The 24,594-nt window shown below is 27.5% G+C and overlaps 2 protein-coding genes and 1 long non-coding RNA gene across 5 annotated transcripts in view; 1 reads left to right on the top strand and 2 right to left on the bottom strand.

Moving 5' to 3' along the window:
* Positions 1–3,524: 3,524 nt before the first annotated feature.
* On the bottom strand, positions 3,525–17,758 carry LOC100160577 (thymosin beta). 2 transcript variants are annotated; one of them, XM_001951053.5, is made up of 6 exons: positions 17,557–17,757; positions 6,641–6,772; positions 4,900–5,013; positions 4,527–4,652; positions 4,280–4,393; positions 3,525–4,031 (listed from the first exon to the last, which is right to left on the bottom strand). In XM_001951053.5, the coding sequence occupies exons 2-6, from the start codon at positions 6,768–6,770 to the stop codon at positions 4,006–4,008; spliced, it is 510 nt and encodes a 169-aa protein (XP_001951088.1). In that variant the 5' UTR covers positions 6,771–6,772; positions 17,557–17,757; the 3' UTR covers positions 3,525–4,005. The 2 variants fall into 2 exon arrangements, with proteins under 2 accessions (XP_001951088.1, XP_016662873.1); XM_016807384.1 differs by lacking the exon at positions 4,900–5,013 and having other exon boundaries at positions 17,557–17,758.
* A 4,861-nt stretch (positions 17,759–22,619) lies between these two features.
* The window catches only part of Atp5o (ATP synthase, H+ transporting, mitochondrial F1 complex, O subunit), a 10,633-nt gene continuing 8,658 nt past the window's right edge, over positions 22,620–24,594 (top strand). The window contains exons 1-4 of one of the 2 annotated variants that reach the window (XM_029486001.1): positions 22,620–22,774; positions 22,830–22,877; positions 22,961–23,071; positions 23,144–23,276. In XM_029486001.1, the coding sequence (XP_029341861.1) occupies positions 22,748–22,774; positions 22,830–22,877; positions 22,961–23,071; positions 23,144–23,276 (319 nt within the window). In that variant the 5' untranslated portion in view covers positions 22,620–22,747. 2 annotated transcript variants of the gene reach the window in all.
* Positions 23,754–24,229, bottom strand: LOC115033792. Its single transcript, XR_003839098.1, has 2 exons — positions 23,961–24,229; positions 23,754–23,889 (listed from the first exon to the last, which is right to left on the bottom strand). It is a non-coding gene; the product is annotated as an uncharacterized LOC115033792 (long non-coding RNA).

Genomic DNA, 24,594 nt, shown 5'->3' with positions numbered 1-24,594 from the left:
ATAACTAATACCTATTTTAATTTAAGTTGTAGAAATCATCATTCAAATTTTATTATTATTTATTTATATAAGAACTATAGCTCCTTAGACCATAACTTAAGTTAGGTATTGTATTATTATGTTACCACGATTACTTAATATTAAAAATAAATAAATAATTTTATTTAATTTACCTACTTACCTAATGGAGTAATACTTAATAGTAGGATTGGTTATGGCTTATTTAAATAAAAAATTTTCTAGGACATCCACTGAATGTAGCTAAACAGATTACAAATATATCTATAGAAATACTATATATATAGGTAGTTTTTATTAACTTAAATTATCCACAAGTGGAGTAAATTGGATATGAAGTTATTTACTAGGTCAATGACAATGTAATAGATCTTTATTGTATATTTTGAGTCCCCCACAGCTCATTACATATTTTAAATTTTTCAACGGGCTCAAAATTTCAACTTAAATTCAATTTAACTAATAAAATTAATCTTTTTGTATAACAAAAATACAACGTACCTAGTATATATAAGCTATAACAGTTTAATATATTTTAAGCTAAAATATTTTTTTTAATAAAAGGACCTACCTACCTATAAATGTATTTTTGATATTTTAAAATTAATATAAGTACCTATCTATCGCTTATCAGGAAACTTGTATTCTTGTACTAAATTTCCCAGTTTTTGACAGAGCCTAAAACATTTGATCAACAATTATAAAAGAATTTAAAAACTTTAAGGGCCGTATTCATAATTGATGCTTAAGAATAATTAAGTATTGCTTAAGCTGTATTTATGACTCAAATGAGATTCATAAACGAGATTTGGCTTAAGAAAAGGAAAAGTATTACTTAAATTATTAAGGTTGGTCGAGACCTACCTTAAACATTGATTTAAGTAGTTATTATCACACATTTTTTAAATTATCAAATTAGCTTAAGGGTGTCGGTGCCGGTGCGTTTTTTGGTACAAATATATGTCTCACAGGAAAAACTCTCACGACCTGTAGAATTGTCGGATTTCGTTAATTTTTTTTTTATCTTAAAGTAGAGAACATTTGGTAGGTCGGATCAAAGCCCGATTTTGAAAACTATAATTATAGAAACTGGAATATGCATTTGAAAAATGCATAATATTTGTCCTTTTTCAAAAGTATTTTTCTACTACTATTCAAAGTAAAATAAAAAATCGAGCTTTGATCTGACCTGTAGAAACTTCTCATCTTTCAGATAAAAAAAAAAAAATAACGAAATCTGACAATTCTACAGGACGTGAGAGTTTTTCCCGTGAAGTCATTTTCATTGATATAATCCACCGTATCGACCGCGTCTAAATAAGTATCGAGCTGTAGGTTAGTGGAAAAGTATTATAATTAAGCCAATTAAGGCAATAACTAAAATATAAAACATAATATTCAAATAGCATAGAAATTTCGAAAATTGGAAATACTGGCACCGACACCCTTAGCAATACATATTCTCAAGCATTGACTATGTATATTGTATACGGCCTTAAATGCCTATAAATAGCTTAAAATGTATGTTAATTTTTTAAGACTGCAGTGACGAGTAACGGTCACTTTGTATAGTTCATTGTTTAGAAAAACTATTATATACATTAAGTATACCTGTATTTAATATAAACTAGTATGAAGTCATAATCACTGACCAGCCCATTTTGTTAAGTTTATATATTATTTGGTAGATCTAATTATCATACATTCCAAATAGGAGGGAATTATGAGTTATTAGTTATTACCTACCTATCTAAAATAATTTTTATTTGTCATTTTGACATATTTATATTGTACACATATTTTTAATTTATTTTCACATAACTTTTGATAAGGTTATAATACATTAATAATTTATAATCAAATTTATAAATTATTTGATTATTTTTATAATTTCAAGATTATTAAGTCATCAAGTTCCTAAATTAATTTATACATTTATTATAGCACCAAATAATATTTGGCTGTTATTTAACCAATTAATTATAACACTGATTATTTTGACTAGGTAGGTATATTGTTAATATACTAGGTATATTTTAAAACATTTTTAATTTACTTTTTATTTAATGTTTAATTTTTACATTTTAATAAATTATATTATAATACTTACCTACTACTTAGGTATATAATTTATATTTATAATATAGGTATGCTTTATATATATAATAGTGTCTGCGTTTTGAAATGAATCTTTTTACCAGACCGTACAAAGTGTCTGCGTTTGGCACTTTTAATGCTTGACCATACCAAGTGACCTAGAACCGCAGTGACATCATTTAAGTTTTATAATAGGGGTACCAAAATTTAAGCAGACCAATTTTTGTATTCATTATTTTTATATATATATATATTATATAGTTCCCTACTAATGAAAATGTTATTAAAAATCTCTTAGATAATATAATTTTTTTAAATCACTTCAAAATGACTGGATACTTAATTAGTGTTTTAATCGGCAAATTTATAATCTAACTAGGTTATAATACTTCTTAGGTAGGTAACTTGGTAACTTAATTCCTAAATACTTAACTAATTTTTTTTTTTTTTATATTCTAATTTGTTAGATAAATTATCACTAAATAGTGGCTCAGGTTTTTATTTAGTATTTTAATGATGTATTGCTCAGAAAATTCACGAGAATAAGTCTTTTAAATGTAGGTAGACTAAGAAGGAAGCCATTTGGGGAGTGGCTGGATATATTTGGCACCACTATATTTCTGCACCTCATTGGCCTGCACATAAAATTTATAAAAGCACCGATGGGCAATGCATAAAAGTTAAACTACCTATATATTTTGAAAACCATAATGCACAAATGCACAAATGCACAATGCACATAATATAATATATTAATATTAATGGAAATAATTTATGTTTATTATTTATATATTTAGGTATATTATCATATTTATTCGTGTGCATGACAAAAGTGGTTTTCAATTTTTTAATTCATTAAAATATATTATAAGTTATAACCCATCAACCGCATACCTAGGTACATACGACATGATACCTAATAAACATAATACATAGAACCTAAGTGTATTTACCTATAAGCTATAGCCTGCAGGCTAGTAGCTGGTTTTTTCTTTGCTTCTTAAAATATTTTTTGACAATACCTGATATCCCTCCTCTCCCGCTCACAGGAATACACCATTGTTAATACTATATTTAAGCCTATAAAATATTTGTATAATTATATATAACTTCTATAGTTTATAGTTCTATAGTTAGTTTCTAACTTCAAATATTTTTAACTTTTAATTTTTTTATATTTTTTACTATAAATTGTTTTATTGACCAATAGTCAATAATTAATAATAAAATATAATTTGAAAGTTCAATATGTTATGTTTATGAACATAATTATCCACTGTTTATCAACTCATTTATAATATTCTTACTTATACCTATCAGGTATTAAGTATTTTATAATTGATATATTTTCACCTAATACTTTAACAGTTAATGATCTTACTAATTATTATCATTTTTAGTTTAAAACATTTTCAAAATTTATTTTTTTATTTTTTCTAAAATATATTACTGATCACACAATTTTCTGTTCTTAATTGATAAACTGAACAATAATTTATTAAAAGCCAAAACACAATAAAAAAAAAAAATACATTAATTTTTTAATTTTTAAGTACTATGTTTATATTGGTGTTATAAAGTAGCATATCTATGTATTGGGTTATATAAAAAAAAAATTTAAAAAGAGTAAAAAAATACACATACATTGAGTGTTAAAAAAATGCAAAATAAATACATATGTTATGTTTTTAACTTAAAAGTTAATACATCAAGACAGAGTTGGTTTAGAGATTCTTAATTATAAACGACCATCTATAGCATATGTATTTTATGTAAAATGTACACATTTTCATACAGATTTTACCAACTCAAAAGGTGATACAAATGTAAGAGTATAAATAATATAATAGTTTATCCATCCCATAGAGGAACCATTAGGAATGTTGATGCTTAGGCTTTTTTCTCTTCAGCTATGACTAAAAAAAAAAAGTCATTAATAATTTAAACTATAAAGTTAGGCATAAAATTAAATTTGTATTATTTCATATTTCAATGTAGGTAAATTTATAAAATAAGTGATACAAATGTGAAATAAAATTATACTAAATTAATATTAGTAAGTATAGACTTTTTTTATTTAATTTAAATTCTTACTATTCATATAATAAATGAATAATAAATGTTAATAATGTAACCTATTATGGGTATTATTAACTGTAGCTACCTTCTTTAGTGGGCAATGGGTTTTTTTCTTCAGTTACTGTGGGTTTCAACTTTGCGGTGTCAAAGTTCTCAATACCGGCAATTAATTGTTGTTGTTCCTTTTCGGCTTCGATCACTAAAATAAAAAACAAATAAATATTTTATATTTTTAATAATTTTTAGAAAGCTCTATAATTGTAAAAAATAATTTAAATTGTGTATAATATGGGTGTATACATTAAATTATTAGCCATTAGGTAAATACTGACCAGTCTTATCAGGGAGAGGATTTTTTTCTTGAGTCTCGGTGTGTTTCAATTTGTTAGTATCAAACCCACCAACGCCTTCAATAAGTGCTTCAGTGATGGCTTTTTGGGTTTTTTCTGCAGCTACGTCTACAAATGAAAAATTGTATTACTTATCTAATATCTATATGATAACTATTCAGTTTTTGTGTATTCTTTAATACGGAACAAATAAACATATTTCATTTTAATGTGCCATTATCTAAAACAGAAACATAATTTGTAAGTATTTAAAGTACCTATTATAATATATACTAAATAGGTAATAAATTGTATGCATGCACTTTTTCAGAAAAAATTAGACACGAAAAATAATTTATAGCATGAGCACACTCACCTTGAGCATTCGGCAAAATTACTTTTTCCAGAGTATCTGTTCTTTTTAGCTTGTCCGCGCTAAAGTTATTGACGCCATGGATGAGATCATTATGTTGGCGTTCGCGTTTCACGTCTTTTTTTTAATCCAAGAAAAAAGCAACAGCAAGCAATTTAACATACTCATATGTTTATTAGCAAAAAGCATGAAAATTTCACATACCTAACTGTGAAATTTACACACACAAGCAACACATTTATAGTGGCATTTAGCAGACTATTTAAACTTATAAAGCCATTTAAAATACCAAATACTTTAAGCATTGGTGTGCGCAAGGGCTATGCCTGCACTGCATACTCTGGGACGCCAAGAAAGCGCTCGTATTTAGGTACCTACCTATCCACTTGAAACCTGCAAGTCTATTTTCTCATAACTCAATTTTACTTTATTTAAAATTTTCTTTGGAATATTTTTATGTTTCATCTTCTTATATTAATTTAAAACTTGTTATTAGTGTACAGTTATTATTGACTATACAATTTTAATTTTGGTAGTTCTAGATATATGTCACAGAGATTTAAAAGTTTATTAATACCGACAAGTATATATAAAAAAAAAAAATAGCCTACCTAGGAAATATATATTGAAGAAGTTACAAACGAGCTCAAACCCCATATTGTCGGTGAAAAATCTTTATCAATAAATATTTTTTTTTTTTTTAAAGTTACCAACAAATAAATTGTGTTTTAATATACCTCCACTTTTTTTAGAGGAAGAAGTCTTTTTTGTGATTAGAATTTTCCTTTAGATACATTATTTAGATAGGTTACCTGCCAATAAACTAATTATGCCTGCCGTACGCCAATGAGTAATGACTTTAAGCTTAGGTTTCAAAATGACAAATCTATATTATATTTAACATGCTTTGAAAAACATTATATTACATGGTCGAATTTCAAATTTATACCTAGTAATAAATAATAATAGATACTTAAGAGAATGTCAGCGCAGCATTCATGTTCGCCCTCTGGCTTACCCGCAACATACCAAATTTACGTTTAGCAGAACCAACTATGTGTTGTTACTTTTAATATTATAGAGAATTCACCTATTACGCCAAATACTTGAAGTTAAGAATACATTACCTATGTGGCTGTGTCGCTACGTTCGCTTTTTACAATATTTTAATTTCTATGCGATTTATAAGAATTTTAAAATTGTAATAATTTAAGGTTTATAACTTAAACAAAAATAAAAATATCATAAAATAGCTAAAATGGCTACAATTGTAATGTTATTAAATTTAAGTTTGATAATAGACGATTTTACTCTAATATTAAAAGTGGCAACTTAGGGTTGATTCTGATGCACGTACATTTTATATATTGCGGGTGAGTCATAGAGAGAAAACATGGTGCGTTAACATCCTCTTAATATTATTTCCTATTTTATAAATAAAACTAAAATAAAAAAAATTGTGCATAATATACTAAAACAAATTCAATGATAGAAATGTATTTAATACAATGTCAGGAAATCTCACACAATACACTCAAATTTGTAGTAATTTATTAAGCTGATAAAATAATAGTTAATTCATCAGAAATGAAAAAGCTTTAATAAATTTGTTTTTTATAAGGCTTAGGATTCAATTACTCATACGCACACTAAACTGATACAAGCATTTCAAACGATCAATATAAGAAATAAATAATGGTTGATAAATTGTATTAATTATTTAGATTATTAAATAAGTAATTACCTTCAGCAGTAGGAAGAATGATTTTTTCATTAGTATCGGCCTTTTTCATATTGTCGGGATTGAACCCCTCGAGTTGATTTTTAAGGTCGAATGCTACCTTTGGCAGATCTTTTAACGATGGAGAACTCATTTCTATAAAAACAAAAATAACATTAAATCAAGAGCAGCGTAGTTTTATAGTGTTAATAAAGCTACCCCGGGATAATACTAAAAGTAATGTATTTAAATTTTTTCGAAAAGGGTGATTCATGCAATGACTCATACTAAATGGGAAAAAACTCGTAACCCTTGGGCATTGAGTGTTCATTCCGATTAAACCGAGCACAAAATGTACACACGCTTATTCCAGTTTAACTTTATGTATTCTGTACAAAGAACATATAATGCATTACCTACCTAATATACTTTAAAATTAAATAATTTTTTTTTTAAATTATATTTTTATAAAGAAACCGTATTAAAAAAATATCTATGATGTATTAATGTAAGTTCAGTTGTAATAAACGTATACAACGGAAATAGAATCCCCCCAATGTGCTGAGATTTATTTGTTGTATACACATTTGTCAGTAAATAATGCATTAAACATTTGGGGGATGCTGAGACATTATCGATCACGCAGGGGGTATCAAACTGGTAGAACAACGTAACCACAACCCTATCCAATGGCTACACATTTAAATATATACATAATAATATGTGTGCTATGTTACTATAAAATATAATATTATAATGTATTTTCGTGCACGTTCTATAGAATTGAAATTGCAAAAACGTGTTTTTTTACCAGTTGACATCAATATAAATAATTTAAAATCCCATTCATATAGTTTTTTTCTCAATCTAAGTGAAATCGTAAAACGTTTTCGTTTTTATGCTACAAATCTTATAAATAATAGGTATATAATACGAGGAAATAACATAGTTATAATATTTATATTAAATAGTTCTTAAAAAGAAGTAAAAATACTAATAAGTATATTTTTAAATAATATTCTTGTTCCTATTTTTATACCATAATTTATTACATCATATTAATACTTTGTTAACATTAACGTTATCCTGGAAAAATTATTTAGGTACCTATATCTCGAAGTTTCGAATTATTATTAAATAAAAGTTGTGTTAAAACAGGGCGTGTCTGACCAGAGTCGACTAAGACTTGGAACCACTGGTAATTCGGGGACCCTACAGATTGATTCTATCTGAGCATACAACCACAGAAGGGTAGAGCATGATTGTATGCCCTTTAATATGTTTATTCACGTGCGACGTCCCCATTTCGATGAGTTAAAACCTACTAACCGGGGTGAGCTTTACAAGTCTTTTTGTGATGTCAATCTTGATAAATATTTTTTTAATATTATTACAGGTTATATTCATTTTTAGATAAAAGTATTTTCCGGGTATCATTTGATTTGCAGGTCCTGATATCGAATGTTATTGTAACCATTTTTAGATACTTACGCTTGAGAGGATGCTACCTATGCATTTGTTGGCTCCATCTTGTACACGTACGGCATAACACATTTTCGTTCACTAGTTTCAATAGTGTGCTGTTAGTTTTGATATTACAGTGATCTGACAAATTATCATTTTTTTTTTTAGATAATAACATTATCTGTGCTTAAAGCGTTGGCTTTTATTCGATATTTTAATTTTTGATATTTCACATAGGTACCCATATCTTGCTTGAAAATGAAAATTTCCAAAAATCAGCAACGATTAAGCACAGCGATAATGTTCTTACCTAAAAGTTTTATAACAGAGCAATTAATTGTAGTGTAAAAATTCAAAACTAATAGCACAGTATTGAAACTAGTGAACGACAATTTGCTATATCGTACGTGTAAGACGGAGACAACAAATGTATGGGTAGCGTCCTCTTAAATATATCCCGAGAGCCAGCGTTTGATATTAAACATTTGTCAATTTGTATACAATATAAAATCATTTATTTACAAAATACATTAGTAGGTATAATGCGTGTGTACGTTGTACGCCTAACCACTGTAACGTGGTATAATATTTCACTCTTGTATAAGATATTAGTCAGTATAAAATGGGGAACTTCATACAGACTCACATCAGTCACACATAAAATAATTTATTATAACTGTTATTATTTAAGGTTTATTTAACATTTTTGATTATAAATCATAAACACTCGACTAAGTAGGTATAAAGTGGTAATTGATGATCAGCCATTTAGAACTTCCCAACATCCACATTTAAAATCATTACTAGTTAATTGTTGATATGGATCGGTGCATCTGTATTTAAATTGGGTCATTCACCCAAAAACGCATACAAGACACGGGTTTACTCTAAAGTAATTAGACTTATTTTTAACATAATTTAAAACTATACATATAATACCTGGGCAATAAAAAATTTAATATTATTAAATTTGAAGACAATAGACAACATATAAACTTAAATTAAGCTGATTAAAAAGCAAAAATTAATCCATACATGTTTTATTCAATTTATATAATTTATAATTTATAATTAGGTAAATAATTTAATTTAAAATATCAAAAATATAATATTACTCGAACAGTCATGAAGTTTATTCTTTAATATAACACCATTTGCAGTTTTAAATCTACAGTTGTGTATTAGAAAGATGAAACAGTTCGTCATTGAAGTAATACTGTGTGTATTAAAAATCATTTCCTTGTACGGTAAATAGGTCTTAAAACCAGTATTAGCTCCATGGTCTTTCTTTCTCTGTCAAACCGTTTTCGCGACGCTATATTTTTTTTGTAATGTATTATTTTTAAAGACAATGATTATGTAGATGAGCCATATAACCGTACATTTATCCCCATGGCTACCCATCCATCTGATGGTAAGGTATATGATACATCCAAATATGTATATTGTATACTATTTTATACTTTCTTCGAGTCCCAAAACAGATAGGTATTAGGTATTTATCAAATACCAACAAGATAAATGATCGAAAACCAGATGAATACATAAATGGACATATTTTTTTATTTTTTTTTTTAAACACATGCATGAATTACGGCTATTATGATAGGTAATCTATGTATTAAAAAAATGTTATACCTACCTCAAAAAAAAAAAAAAGGAGAGACATGTAGGGCATGGCTATTTACTATTGTTTAATGTTTACTATACGCTATTTGCTAATAAACTATTGTCATGTAAAGCAAAAGAAATGTGTATTTTTCAAACAATAAAAATTGTGTACCTACTTATTCCATCCGACGTATTACAATTCACAGGGTATCAAGCAAGCAAACACGAAGAACGTGTTAAATATTAATGATAATAATTCAAACAATTTTTTTTCCTTTTGAAAACGCGTATTATATAGAACGTATCAATAAAATTTAATATAAGTATTGAACATTTATACATTAACGGTTATGTGTTATAGTCTTATGGCATTAAAAATATACGGAACAGAAATAATGAACACCGTAAATGCATACGTGTTTCTATATAGAGGTACCACTGTATGAAACCTGAGACCTTAAAAGGTAAAAATCCTTGTTATGCATCAAAACGACTTACTAAACATGTCAGTTTTTTTATATTATGCGTACCTATTGACAACGAGTCTTATAAAAACTATTCTCTACACATTATTTGTATGATTTAACCATTAAAGAATTATACGATAAGTTTAAAAATGTATAGGTACCTACATAATTAAGTGTAAAATATTTAAAACACATTTTTACAGAAAGAACTCCAAAACATATACCTAATATAATGGGTAGGTAATTAAATTCGTATTAAGAAATAAAAAGTAAAACATATTAATATAAGCTTAAAACTTCTTATTTACCACAACGTCCAAAAATCACAACAAACAAAAATAAAATGATTAAAATGTTATTAAGTTAAATATATTATTATACTTATCATTATTATTGTTGAGAATTAAATAAATATGGCCAATCAGAAATAAATGAGTTAATATTAAGATTGCTTTAATATTATTGACTCTAAATAACTACATAGAGTTTGAAGCATAATCAAGGAAAAAATAAAAAATTCAAATTCAATTATGAAATTCTGGCAACATTAATTTTTGCTACTCAGTAAAAATTTGTTAGCAAGGAATTTACTAGTTTATTCCACAGTATGTCCTATATACTCCAATTGAATAACTGATGATTAATGAGTGTGATTCATTTTTTTAAATTAGTTCCCAGTGGTACACTGCATATTGATGTGAGTCATATGATTATATGAATGATATGTCCATACCAAACAGATATATAACTATTTATATTAATCATATCATTTAATTTATTTATTATGTTTACTATTTATACTTATATCAGTGTTTATACAATTATACACAAATTTGTGACATTTGTGTCTCAAAAATAAAAATGTTAGTAAATGATATCCACAAAGTTATTTAACGTACATGAACTCCATCCTTGTTACCAAAATTGTTATACAAATAGCGTTCATGCGTCCTACCTGTGTCGATTAAATTAATTATTTTAATGTTTGAATTCATTGATTAAACTGTACTTCTATTAATGACGTACTTGATGGGGGAAACAGGGAAATTTTTCCCCTACACCGATAAGTTATTTTAGTATAATTCATATTTCTTTTCGATAATGATATTTGCTTTTGAATTTTTAATGGTTTTAAAGTGAGATATTTAATGATTCCTCCTCTCCCCGAAAATATTTCACAGGCACGTCACTGATTTCTATAGTCTATACAGGCCTAAACTAACCCTAAGTGGCCAAGCCATGTAAAATATTAAATGTGAATAGAAATAATGTTATACGTACAAAAACAATTTAGTTATTTGTCCGACGAGATTATAAAGTCGTATACGACACTGAATGATTTATATGCATATAAATATAGGTAGGCGTACATATTTGATATAATATATACAATTAAATATTTTAATTCAAACTACTAACTAGTTGTTCAGAAATTAGAATCTAAAATATCAAGAAGTTTAAGATACAATTACTAACAATAAGTTCAATGTTCATACTAGGTATATAGATATAGTGGTAAAATATCATAAATAATAATGTATTTTGTACTAATATATAAATAATTGAGGATGTTAATAAAAATAAAATATCGTTAAGCATATTGATAATGAATAAAATTCTAGTCGTATCATTTTTTTTCTGAATAATAGAAACATTATCGAATGTATTATGTGACATGAAATATTTTAAAAAGTGGTAACTTCCTGGGACATTTGATAATAACGAATATAGAATTTTAATCCACACAAAAAAATAATAAGATAATAACCAATCCCTAACCATTCACAACCTTTCTATAGAATATAATTTATAGATAAACTAAAACATCATGTCTTTTTGGGATAGGTTTTCACTTTACATGCATATATTATAGTATTTTATTTGATTTTGAATCTGATTCCATTATGTGAGAGTTAATCGCACATTAAACACACGGATTAAAATGTATAATAAATATCCTTTATCTGCACATTATAAATAAAAATAAAACAACTGACAACAATTTAACAACTTTTAAGTAGGTAGTTTTTTCTTATACGCGTGTGGAAGTTACTAACGACTTTTAAACGTAAAAATGTAAAATAATTAATCAAAACTTTTGAATCAATCTAAAAAACCTGCAAACATTGATAACATAGGTATATAAAATAAAAACATATTGTAAAATCGATAAACATAATATAATTTCTCTAAGAATCTAAAATAGATGTTAATTTTACCGATATCGATACCAGGACGAATGACTATACAAGAAAAAAAGTCTGTGGTTTATTGTTTTCAATTATGCGTTTTTGAATGGTCATAGGACAAAAAGCCTAAGTGTAGGTACACTATATTATACAATCTGAAATATAATATATGAATCACAATACACAGATTTATTAACAATTAATCATGGACATCATAAGTAATACAAACAAAATAAACAGGAAAAACTCATATATTTAGTTAAAAAATTTTCAGTCACTTCGCAAACTAATGATGTACACATAAATTATAAAATCCATCACTCATCATTTATAAGGTAATATTGTAACAATGATGATTTAGTCTGTGTATTCATCAAAAAAACCAATATTACAATTAATACATTTGATTAATTTTTATTTTAAACAGAGCTGTAAATTATTGTGTTAACACCTATATAATATATTACTAAAATATAGCAAACTATATATATAGGTATTAGCAAGATGCCAAGATATATTACATATAATTATCATTAAGTATTCATTTCGATCATAATTCATAATATTTATCAAAATATAATTATTATATTATATGTATACTAAATAGGTATACCTAAATAGAAATAAAAGTAAATGTGTAAAATTGAAAAATACTTTAAATTATTTATTGTTTAGCTATAATTATCCAACTAATAGATAATAATATTATGCACGTTCAAAAAAAAGTAATAACAATTATATATAAAAAAGTTACCAGTATAGCATTATAGAAGCACATAGTGCAAAATGCATTTATTTAATAGAAGGGGCACGCGTCACAAAAAGGAAAATAATACACTGGTATGTGATGACGTCACGCAGTTGAACTCTGCGGATGATGTCATCGTCTATAGCTGATATACAACGGTACGACCGACCTCGAATTAAACACATATTCCCCCATTTTGTGTCATTTAGTCTTTAGTTCTATATATTATTTACACATACACATTGTTTGACCACATGACTAATACAGGCTATATGGATTTCCTGGATTGTATTAACTGTAATAAGTACCTATATAATAATAATATACAAATTAAAAACCATATGAAACATAAATACTTACATAATAAAATCAAAAATAATTACCCTAATAAAAATTTTAATTATATACACAACCGTAGCATCAGTTATGACGTAAAAAAGTAGATAGATAATAACAATTATCAGTTTTGTTTCAAATTTATTAAATCTTCTAAGATTTTATTAATTATTTTAGTTTTATTGAAACTATTGAAATACATTTATTTCCAATTCATCTATGAACCTACCTATACATTTAAATATCCCATATCGAGGCGTAGATGACATTTTTATTAGTTATTCCTCAGTAATTTATAATAAAATAGTGATTATCATATTTTAACTTGGCGATTGTATTACCATAAAAAATAAAGATGTGTACCTATGCGTATTATAATGTTTACGTTTATAATAATTACGAAACCAGCACCCTAGTGTGCATTTCATAAACACAAGGTCTATGCAGCCATGAACATTTTAACTTATAATAATATATACGCATATTAATATATTATATTGTACCTAAGTATAGTATTATTGTATTAACATATAAAGAAATTTGTCGGAATTTGAAATCAACTTAACAGAAATTCAAAATAATGATTTATGTAAAAACTAAACTTGAAGTATTAATTTTGACTTTCAAAACATAAAATTATTTGGATATATAATCAATAATGCAAGAACTCAGAACAATGAATTATTTGGACTTTAGATTAAATAAATCACATGCTTATTTAAAATCTATGGGCTAATAAACTATTAAACATTTTTTTAATGAAATCATTTATAATAGGTAGTAATTTCTCACAAATTGAACTTAGGCACCTACTTTTAAATTATACAGCAAGTAAATATATGACTGTGTATTTAATTTTATCAGAAATTAAAATATGCCACAAGTCTTACCCCATTGTTTTTACGAATTATGATTTTGTTTATTTTATTGATAAGACATTAAACTATTGTTTAATATCTATAGTTATGTAATATAGTGATATGATTGATATTGTTTAGCGTTTAAATATGTATATAATACATTTAGAAATATAGAAAAAGCGCAGATTTAGGGACATCTTTAGAGAAAAATATATTTACTACGATCGCGATGTAGGTATATCTTGGATACCTAATAATATGAAAAATGCTATACAAATAAATAACTAATGTAAAATACCTACTATAGAAAAAAGTTGATAATATTCATGCACAGTAATTTGACGCAAACAATTTAATACGATTAAGCAGAATTTCTTATTTTTATTAACACATTAAGATCTTTAACCAAGAGACATGAGTCAATACATACTTAAAAAGAGACTTAAATTATAATAGTATTATCTTGACGGATCATTAAGAGGACACCACCATTTTTTGTGCTGTATTAATGTGGTTATTGACTTATTATAAAACTTAAAGGTTACAACACAGTTTGTGTTTGCAATCCGATTTTTTACGATAGTATTTAAATTTTTAAGCAAGTATTATGGTAGCATTTTTAATTTGCAATTCTTACATGCACTTAACTTGCTCAAAAATAGAAATATCGTAAAAAATCCAACATTCTAACACCTTATGTCACTTCCATTTAGTTTCCTAATAGATCAAATCACTCTTATATTAAAACTAACGAAGTTAAACTTAAACTTATGGGTGTACATTTGCCGCATGTTACGCAGACGTTATGCGGGTGTGGCGTCCTCTTAATGAATCACAATTCAATTATAGTCTGCACATTATATAGATAAGCCATAAAATACCCCCCGAGATATAAACATATAATTTAAAAAAAAAAAACAACAGGCAGTTAAAAACACTTTAGGAATGTCGTAAAATAACCCATAACGAATGTTGTATGTACTTTGGATATTGAAATAATGTGTTTGTTTGGCGTTTGGTTTCAATGTAAAAAACTAAAAAATCAAAGTTCGGCGAATATTAACGTTTGGTATGACGTTTTTACCGTTGTTTAATGACAAAATAAGTCGTCGTGGACTTTCTCGGTAATAATCCATACCCACTGCTGTCACGCGATGATTCAGTTATTAATAATTAATTTGAAGGCGATAATAATTGATTTTTTGCAAATGGTTTCAATAATCACGAATTAGAAACGTTTGCCAAACACAAATTTCTCCAAAGATGACAAACAATAATATTCACAAAAAAAAAAGGCGAGTGTTTAAAAAAAAAAAACAGTTCGATGATTTCATAAATATTTCGATACTACAATAATAAATAATAATCGTCGTTAATGCGTATTACGTTATGGTTATAAAACTTATTAGTATTTTCAAGACGTCCTTATCAAGTGCAGCACGCATGTAATATAAAAATACGTGTACTGTGTACTACCTGTACGTGCTGCATTTACGTATATCTTATATATTATAGGTATATGAATAAATTCAGGTGTTATCGACCCAAAAGACGTCCAAGGACATGAGTAATAATATGTAGTCTAAATTGTAGGTGTACTGGCCATATTATGTAGGAAGTTGACCGTTACATCGCAGTCTACACTGCAGTAGACCTCTACAGTATAATTTAATTTATATAAATACAATAGGTACTAATATTATTCAGTTTGCACGCCACAATATAGTAATGACCTTATAGGCAACACGTTTATCGAACCATTGGTTTTTATGTTGTAAATCAGAGAAAACCAAATCTCAAAACACGAAAGTATAATAATACCCATAAAGCTGTAGCGGTGCAGTGTAAGTATTACCATTGAGCCAGTAGGTATATATGTATACTCAACGGTATGACTAATCATCAAATCAAACGATTTCTATAGATAATATGCATTGAAACATAGCCATGGGCAATGGCCGGTTAGATTGATCCATGTAAAACTAATTCAGAGCTTAAATTAATGTCAAAATGTATGCGAGTACAACACAGTAAGTCTATATTATGCCGTGACTGAATACGGCGGGTTATAGGTACGCCCGTTGCCCAGTCGTCAGACAGATGTTTATACAACAGATTGTTGTGCACGAAGCACTCGTTACGATACAAACAACACCTCTTTCACCATATGGTCGGAGAACTCGGAGTTAAAAACAAAGACGTATTCGAACGATCCGCGTAATGTGTAAACAACTTTACAAGGAAGTCGAAATCGAGATGTTTGTGTTATAAGCTGAAAACGTATTTTGACGGATCCGTGGACATAAAATGACACAAACAAGAAACAGTAATCACTAGAAAGACTTAAACGTCGGTAGTCGGTACTGCAACGTTACAATATGCTAATGTATAATTAACCAATAGTTAAAAACCGTATAAACAATTATTTTACTGGTAAAATATTTAACAATATTAATTTTTTTTTTTATCAAGACGATGACCCAATTATAATTTTTCGAATGACAAGTATCTATAAACAATATAGGTACATTAATATAATTTAATATTATATTGGTGAGCTACTTAAATGTTAAAACACACTATGACATTGAATAGGTAGGTACTACATAACTACAGTAAGTAACTTTTAAATATGAATCATTTTGGGTGAATCAGCATTCGCCATTCAGCACAAAAAATGAGGAATAATGTGAAGCTACACTAGGTCGTTTCAAATAGGTAATATATTATCAAGTGGCTAATTAGTGTTGCGAAAGAATTTTTTTCCAATCAGGCAAAAATTCGACATTATGATACATAATAATAATTGGTATATTACGAGGTATATTATCAGAATAAATCGCTATTCCCATTCCAATGTTATGATATTTAAGTAGTTTGACTGAAACCATAGACGAACTCATTAATATGCAACCTATTGTATTGCAGGTATATAGGTACGTATCTTATATTTATTAATAATATTATTATTATAGATTAAGACTTGAGCAAACCGTTTGGTCCCCTCCTAAATATTCATAAAATCTTATTCAAATGACGGTTTTTTCTTTCAAAATATTATATAAATACATTTATTTTCGTTTTAAAGTCGAGCTTAAAAAGGGAGCACCGCCCAATTATCATTGTAAAAGTTTAAAGTTTTGATAATTCGGAAAACACGAATAGACGATAAATAAAAATATGTACCACACACCAATATATAGTGCTTGGATAAATTAAATCTATAATAAATGCACAAATGTGACACAAGTCTCATCGGTTTTACCTGTTTGGTAATTCCAACGACGGACGTACAACGGATGTGGACGTACAACTACTGCGGCGGCGGAACTGACGTTGGAGGTGTGTCTTCTCGGACGGTGGCAGGACAACAGTGAACCGTGTGAGTGCAACTGACTGGTGACTACTGACTACTGAGCGTCTGTTGTCTGAGTGCTCACCGCTTTGCTCGTCGCTGTGCCGTCTGGCGTCTGGGCGGGTGTACACCGCCGCCGGCGGCCGTGACGCCGTGGGAGATAAAAAAAAATTGCAATCGCCGGTCCAGTGCGAACATACACGTTAGCGTGAAATATCCCGGGGGGATGTCACCGAGATTATATTCGTACGAGGCGATGGACATTTTCGGAAGACCGTAAGCTTACGGCGACGATTTCATAATTATTATATTGTATTAACTCCGTTATTACAATACCTAATAATAATGAACAATAGTAATTCAAAATATAATCTGAATACTAGGTACTATTTAACTGGTTAACCTACCTATTAAATACTAAACCACAATAATTATATTATAAACGTATAACGAATTATTTAACAAATATGTACCTACCTGTAACAAATACAAATATAAAATATATATTATACAATGTCTCAAATATACCATATTTGGATATTGGATGTAATTCATGTAACTGTACCTATATAATATTATAATCTATACAACCATAGTAAGCTGTAGGTACCTATATATATTATGTACCTATACCCATACATAGGCGCAAATGGGGGAGGGCTTTAGGGCTAAGCCCCCCAAAAATGTCCATAACCCCCCCAACTTTTCCTAAAATTTGTTTTAAGCTTATTGAATATAATCAAAGTAAGGCTTTAGCCCCCCAAATCCCAAACGCTATTTGTGCATATGTACCTATAACTACCTGTTCTATATTATAATAAAAATAAAAGCTGTTCGTCGGACGTCGGTAACCACATCAATCGAGAACAGTTGGACCGATTTGGCTAATTATTTTTTTAATGTTCTTAATATTCCAAATGAGGTTAAACATCAGAGGTTCTTAAGGTATTTTAGCTCACGAAAAAATAACATTTCTTTGTTTATTTAAAGGGATGTCATTAGTTACATATTATATTACTATTACAATAGAAATATTATGGTATACATATACAATTTTTATAAATATATTTAAAATAGGTAATATCTTTGGCACGGGCAACGCCGCGCAGAACAGTTAGTAGGTATTATAAACCATAATATTATATTATAATAATAAATAATAGGTTCTAAAATGTCTTAATTGATATTTTATTTTGAAATATATGAGTAACCTAACCTATAATCTATATAATATAATGTTTACCGAGTGGTCCATTTAACGTAAGACACTCTTTGTTTAAAAAACATTATTCCAACATTATTTTAAGTGGTCAATGGGTAAGTACAATATTTTGTATAGAAAAATAACATTTTTACTATTTTTTATTGTTATCATTTTCTTAAATATTTTACTTTTATAATTCCTTCCTTTTTCTGAAGCAGCATACTTTTTGGAGTACTTCGATATATTATAAAATTCTAATTTCGGACGAGTATTTTATGATTTACAAGCAAGTACTTAAGTTTTGATGAGCGGAGTGGAGTGGTATTGTGGGAGTAAGTACCCCACTGGCCTGATAAAATGTTGGTCCACTAAACAAAAACATTAAAATTTAAATACTTATAATCATATAGAGTTATAATAGGTATATTATAACTTATAATTTATAACTAATAAACTATACTTGTCCAAAATTTGATCTTTATAGATCTATATACTCCAAATATTCTGCTTAGGAAAATAAAATGAAAAATGTAATTTGTTGATAAAAAAATTAAAAACTTTTAAATAAAATGATAGATAACGATAACAAATACACGATCTACTCCCTCGCATAACCCTCCTCGTCGATTATAAAACGATATTGACCACACGAAACAATTAAAAATATAATGTAATTTAATCCAATCAAGCTGTGAAGCTGAAAATATAAATTATAAAGTGTCACCGGATGCCCCTTCCCATCACGTCATCTAGTTATTATTTTTGTAATTCCACACTAAATTTACCTATTGTTTTAAATTTTACATAATATAAATTATCATCCTTATTGTTTATTTTTTGAATGTAAAAAAAAGTAAATTGTTACAGGTACATGAGATATCTTAATATATTATAAAACAAAGATAGCAATTTTTGTTTATAAATGGAGTATATTGGTTATAAGATAAATATAAGAAATTGAAAATTGAAGGGTGTATACAGCTTGACTTTTCAACTCATAAAGGCTGTAGATAGGTAAATGGTAGTTTACACATGATTTTTTTTAGCATACGAAAAAAGAAACTTTTTTTTGTCAATATAAATGGTTGCAATTCATTACATATTATATTAATATTATAATCCACCTCATCCTAAATCAAAAATCCACAGCTCCCCCCCCCCCCTTGCACAGACCAAATTATCTTATTCCTCTGTTGAGTTGCTTCCGAGTCCAATAATATCATATAGTATACTATAGTATATTATAGGAGCCACGCGCGGATCCAGCCTACATAAACAGGAGGGACGGATTATAAATATCTAAATATATTTACTATTTACCAACTGGTAAATACGAGTATTTATTTATAAATATGCAATAATTGCTTATTAACTATAATGAGTATTTTTTTTCTGAATTGAATGCCTTTATTGAATTATTTACGATTTAAAATTTCCCTTCTATGATCAAATACCTTTTTAAAATTTCCAATATTATTAGGAGCTATAGTCTATACCAGTGGTCTACAACCTTTTTGGACTTGTGACCCACTTTTTTAGGCCTACATTTTTCGCGACCCATGTAAGCTTTGTAAAAAAGCTAAAATTGCTTAATACTTTGCAATACTACTATTAAAACTGAATAAATAAAAATTACATTTTAGTCGGTAGAATATTTAATTATTATTAATTGAAAATGTATAGAACTCATATGAAAATATAAAATAAAATAAAAATATGATGCAAACAATTTAATGTGAATAATTTGTTTACCTTAGGTATATAATTTTATAAATTTAACTTTTATTTTATAAAGAAGACATATTGTGACCCAAAAATGGGTCGCGACCCTGCACCGGTTGAAGACCACTGGACACTGGTCTATACTATGCTGCGTGTCTGCGTTAATTAATCCCCATATCTAACACAAATAACTAGTACAATAGTAAGTATACCATATAATATTATAGTATATACCTATAAAAATAGTCTGTGATACAAACAATCGAGGCCGTATCCAGACATTTTTTTTGAGGGGGCTCCAAAACATATATCGTATTATAATTTTATCGAATTTATGTTTTGATATTTGATTAAAAATTAGACATACTGAAGAAATTTTGGGGACTTCTTGGACTGCCCCTCATATACGGCCTTGCAAACAATATATTCCATAGTAAATTATTATTTCTTTCTCATTGCTTTAAATTTGTATCAACTCCATTGCTCGTTAGAATACGTTAGTTCTACCTGTACTTTTAATATTGGTCTTAGATTTTATATTTATATAATTATATCTAATATCTATTAATATCGGCTGTCATATGTTTTCATCTGCTGTAGGATGTGGTCTACGTCCTGCAGCATGCCGGTTTTTACACGAGATCACGGGGTCACGATTATCTTTGATACATATGGTTTAATCTCTTTTGTTTGGTTTTAAAAAAAATTACAATTACGATAGATTCTAGTATTTTACACGTCAAAATAATAATATTATAATACCTATCTACCAAATAATGAAAATATATTAAATATAATTTTCTATAATTATTGACGTTTGTTTAAATATGTATTTAAGGATAATTTATATTATATTATGCGACATAATGGAGACGTTAATTACACTGCAGTGTTGTAAATTATTAATTTGTCAGTAAAAATAAACTGTGATAGTGTATAGTGGTATATTGAATAGTACATATAGTAAAAAAAAGTAAAAAGTACAATAATTATGTGGTTGCAGATTCTAAATAATATAGTTGACACATGTAAGAAAGGTACCTGGTACCTACATAATATACGATATACATAGGTAATATATAATATTCATATATTTTAAAAGTATAACAGCTATTTAAGCGGAGTACCTATTATAGTCAGCATAGGCAACCGAATATACTCAGTGAGAACAATTTTTTTTTTATTAAGCTATAGCGTCTATTTTAGACTTTAGTACCTATCATAATATTTTTAATTTTAAATTAATATTATTATAATATATAACTTTATTTTTTATATAAAAATAGTTTATAGGTGTTTGAGGACATATTTTTCAGTTTCTATTTTTTTTTAATTTTTTTGTTATAAATGACAATAAAATTTTATTCGTTAGGTCAAAAACCTTGAAAATATTCATTTAAATATTCATTATTTATAATTTTTCATTAGGTATTTTTAGGTAATTCTTCATTAGGTAATAATTTTTCATTAGGTAATTTTGCAAGTTCTCATATGGGGCTATTTTTTCACGGGGTCATTTATCGGGTTTTTTTTCGGTGACTAAATTTCCGGGGTTGTTTTTTTGCAGTACCATCTGTGAGGGTATTCCTCAAATCGACGTAAATAATTATTGTTATTGCATGTGGTAACAGCACAATTTAAGATAATATTTTAGAGTACCGCACTACCGCAACGTTTTTCTCGAAATAATGCTCCTTTCTACATTCCTTCTTACACCTCTAATTATTTAGCCAATGAACCTATCCAAGATTAATGTCTCTTGCCAATGTTGAGGCTTCCCGCCTATGTTAATGCTTATACCATACCTATGTATATCTTTATAATTATAATGTTTTTTGTTATCTGGTACTTATAACTAGAATTTAATTGTAAATCTGTATATAATATCTAACTTTGTTTTTCCAAAGGGCTAGACCCGTAAATATAAATAAATAAATAAATAAATAAATCAAGATCTTCAAAGACCGTGCACTAAATAGTGGGAATTTGACAATAGTTTATTATCTCTAGAAAGTTCACACTGTAATAATCTAATACATATGTTATTGAAATAGTGATAACGAAAATTAATACGAGTTTACTTTGAGCAGTTTGACCTTCCCCAAAAATCCTCGTAATTTTTTGCACTTGTTTAAGTTGTAGTTTGAGAAAAACGTTTAAACTATAAATTACAAAATGGCATCCACAAAATTCACAACAGTCGTAAGTATATATTATTGTTTTTGTCGTTTCATATTCATTGTTTTTGATGTTTCAGGTTAGGTCGTTAAGCTCATCCTCGGGCTCAACCCAAGGAATGGTCAAAGTGAGTAATTTTTTAAATGATTTGCACAAAATAGAAATATAGTTCATTTGTATATTATTACATTTTATTTTTATTATAAACAGCCCCCAATTAGAGTATTTGGCATTGAAGGGCGTTATGCCACTGCTTTGTTTTCTGCCGGTAGCAAACAGAATAAATTGGAAGCCATCGAAAAAGATTTGATCAAATTTCAGGTAACTGTTGATTTTAATCTAATTACTGAATTACATAATATTCTACAAATTGTGAAAACATTTATTTTACAGACTGCATTAAAATCAGATAAAGTCCTTAAGGAATTTGTTGATAACCCAATCAACAAAAGGTCATTAAAGTCTAGCACTTTACAATTGGCTGCAAAGAAACTTGCTCTTTCACCTCCGTCATCCAATTTTTTGAGTAAGTTAAATGTATATATTTTGGTGAAATATGTAAATAATCACAAATATGTATACAAATCTAGTGTAACAATTCAATACAAATATAACTTAACTTTATTCCTTAATAAGATTGTAAAATGTATTGCTACTTCAACGTATTAAACCTTCGCTTTATATTTTATCTAGGTAGTTCTCAATCTAATAATACTCAAAATCAATTTTTTTTAGCCTTCTGATATATTGATGAATTTATTTTTCTGCATCTATTAATTTTTATTAGGTGTTAAAACAATGTTTATAAACATTAATTAGAAAAATTGTTTTTTATTATATAATTAGCTGGTGTTACCCGGCTTCGCCGGGGGAATTGTCTAGAAGTCAGTTTTAAATAATTAACTATTAACCTAGATAAATATATAATATGGGTATAATAGGATAAATATGATATTAGGATGGACAATAATTAATATTAGAAAATAACAATGGGATAACAATAGAAAATTGAAAAGTTATTTATTAAATATTTTTTTTTTTTTTCCAGAAGTGTAATATCATGTTATGGCATATCATGCCCTTTCACATCATCAAATAATCATCCTTTATTATATTTTCTATTAAACCATTCTTCAAATCTGGAAAATAAATCGTTTACATTTATTATTTATTTTTACGATCTTGTAATACATAATATTTTGCTTCATACTCTATGTTAGTTGTTTTGTCTACGTCATAGGAAACTATTGATTGTCGATTCAATTTTAAATATCTTTGATTTTTGTAGTCACTAATTTTGGTAGTCCGTAAGGTTATTTTGGTATTTAGTTTGCCCATGAAATTAGTCGCAAATTCATTCCATAATGTTAAAGTTATCTGTAGGTATATTTAAAATTAAAAAGGTGGGTAAGTGGATGTCGCTCTGCTGTACAGTAGGTTAGAAGTGGGTCACTGTATAATGGACAGTATTAAATTTGAATTCAATGATATAATATCAGTATATCACTGTATAAGAAAAACGATTCTGAGCGGAGACGGTATATCAGTCTATGTATTAGACATATTATATATTCTTATCTATGGTATTAAAAAAAAATTCACCTATAATAGGTACCTATAATAAATTCCAAATTAATCATATCATAATATCTATTAGGTACTTATAACGCGTTATACATCAACAAAAAACCGTGGTACTATCAGAGATATATAATAGTATACTTTAGAAGTTTCAAGTACCCACAAATAATATACAATCACAACAAAATAACTAAAATAGTTATCATAGGTTTTTAATATGTAATTTCGTCCAAATTTGTACTTAAAATGACTATAAAAATAAA

This window comes from Acyrthosiphon pisum, chromosome A1 (genome assembly GCF_005508785.2).
Source record: "Acyrthosiphon pisum isolate AL4f chromosome A1, pea_aphid_22Mar2018_4r6ur, whole genome shotgun sequence".
Lineage (NCBI taxonomy): Eukaryota > Metazoa > Arthropoda > Insecta > Hemiptera > Aphididae > Acyrthosiphon > Acyrthosiphon pisum.
The sequence above is the reverse complement of the archived record's forward strand: the minus strand, read 5'-3'. Positions and strand labels throughout refer to the sequence as shown.

Coding starts and splice junctions, on each gene's coding strand:
- LOC100160577 (XM_001951053.5), bottom strand. CDS start 6,770: ATGAGTTCTCCATCGTTAAAAGATCTGCCAAAGGTAGCATTCGACCTT. Junction 4,394..4,526: donor TCCTCTCCCTGATAAGACTG/GTCAGTATTTAC, acceptor TTTTTATTTTAG/TGATCGAAGCCGAAAAGGAA. Junction 4,032..4,279: donor CCCATTGCCCACTAAAGAAG/GTAGCTACAGTT, acceptor TTTTTTTTTTAG/TCATAGCTGAAGAGAAAAAA.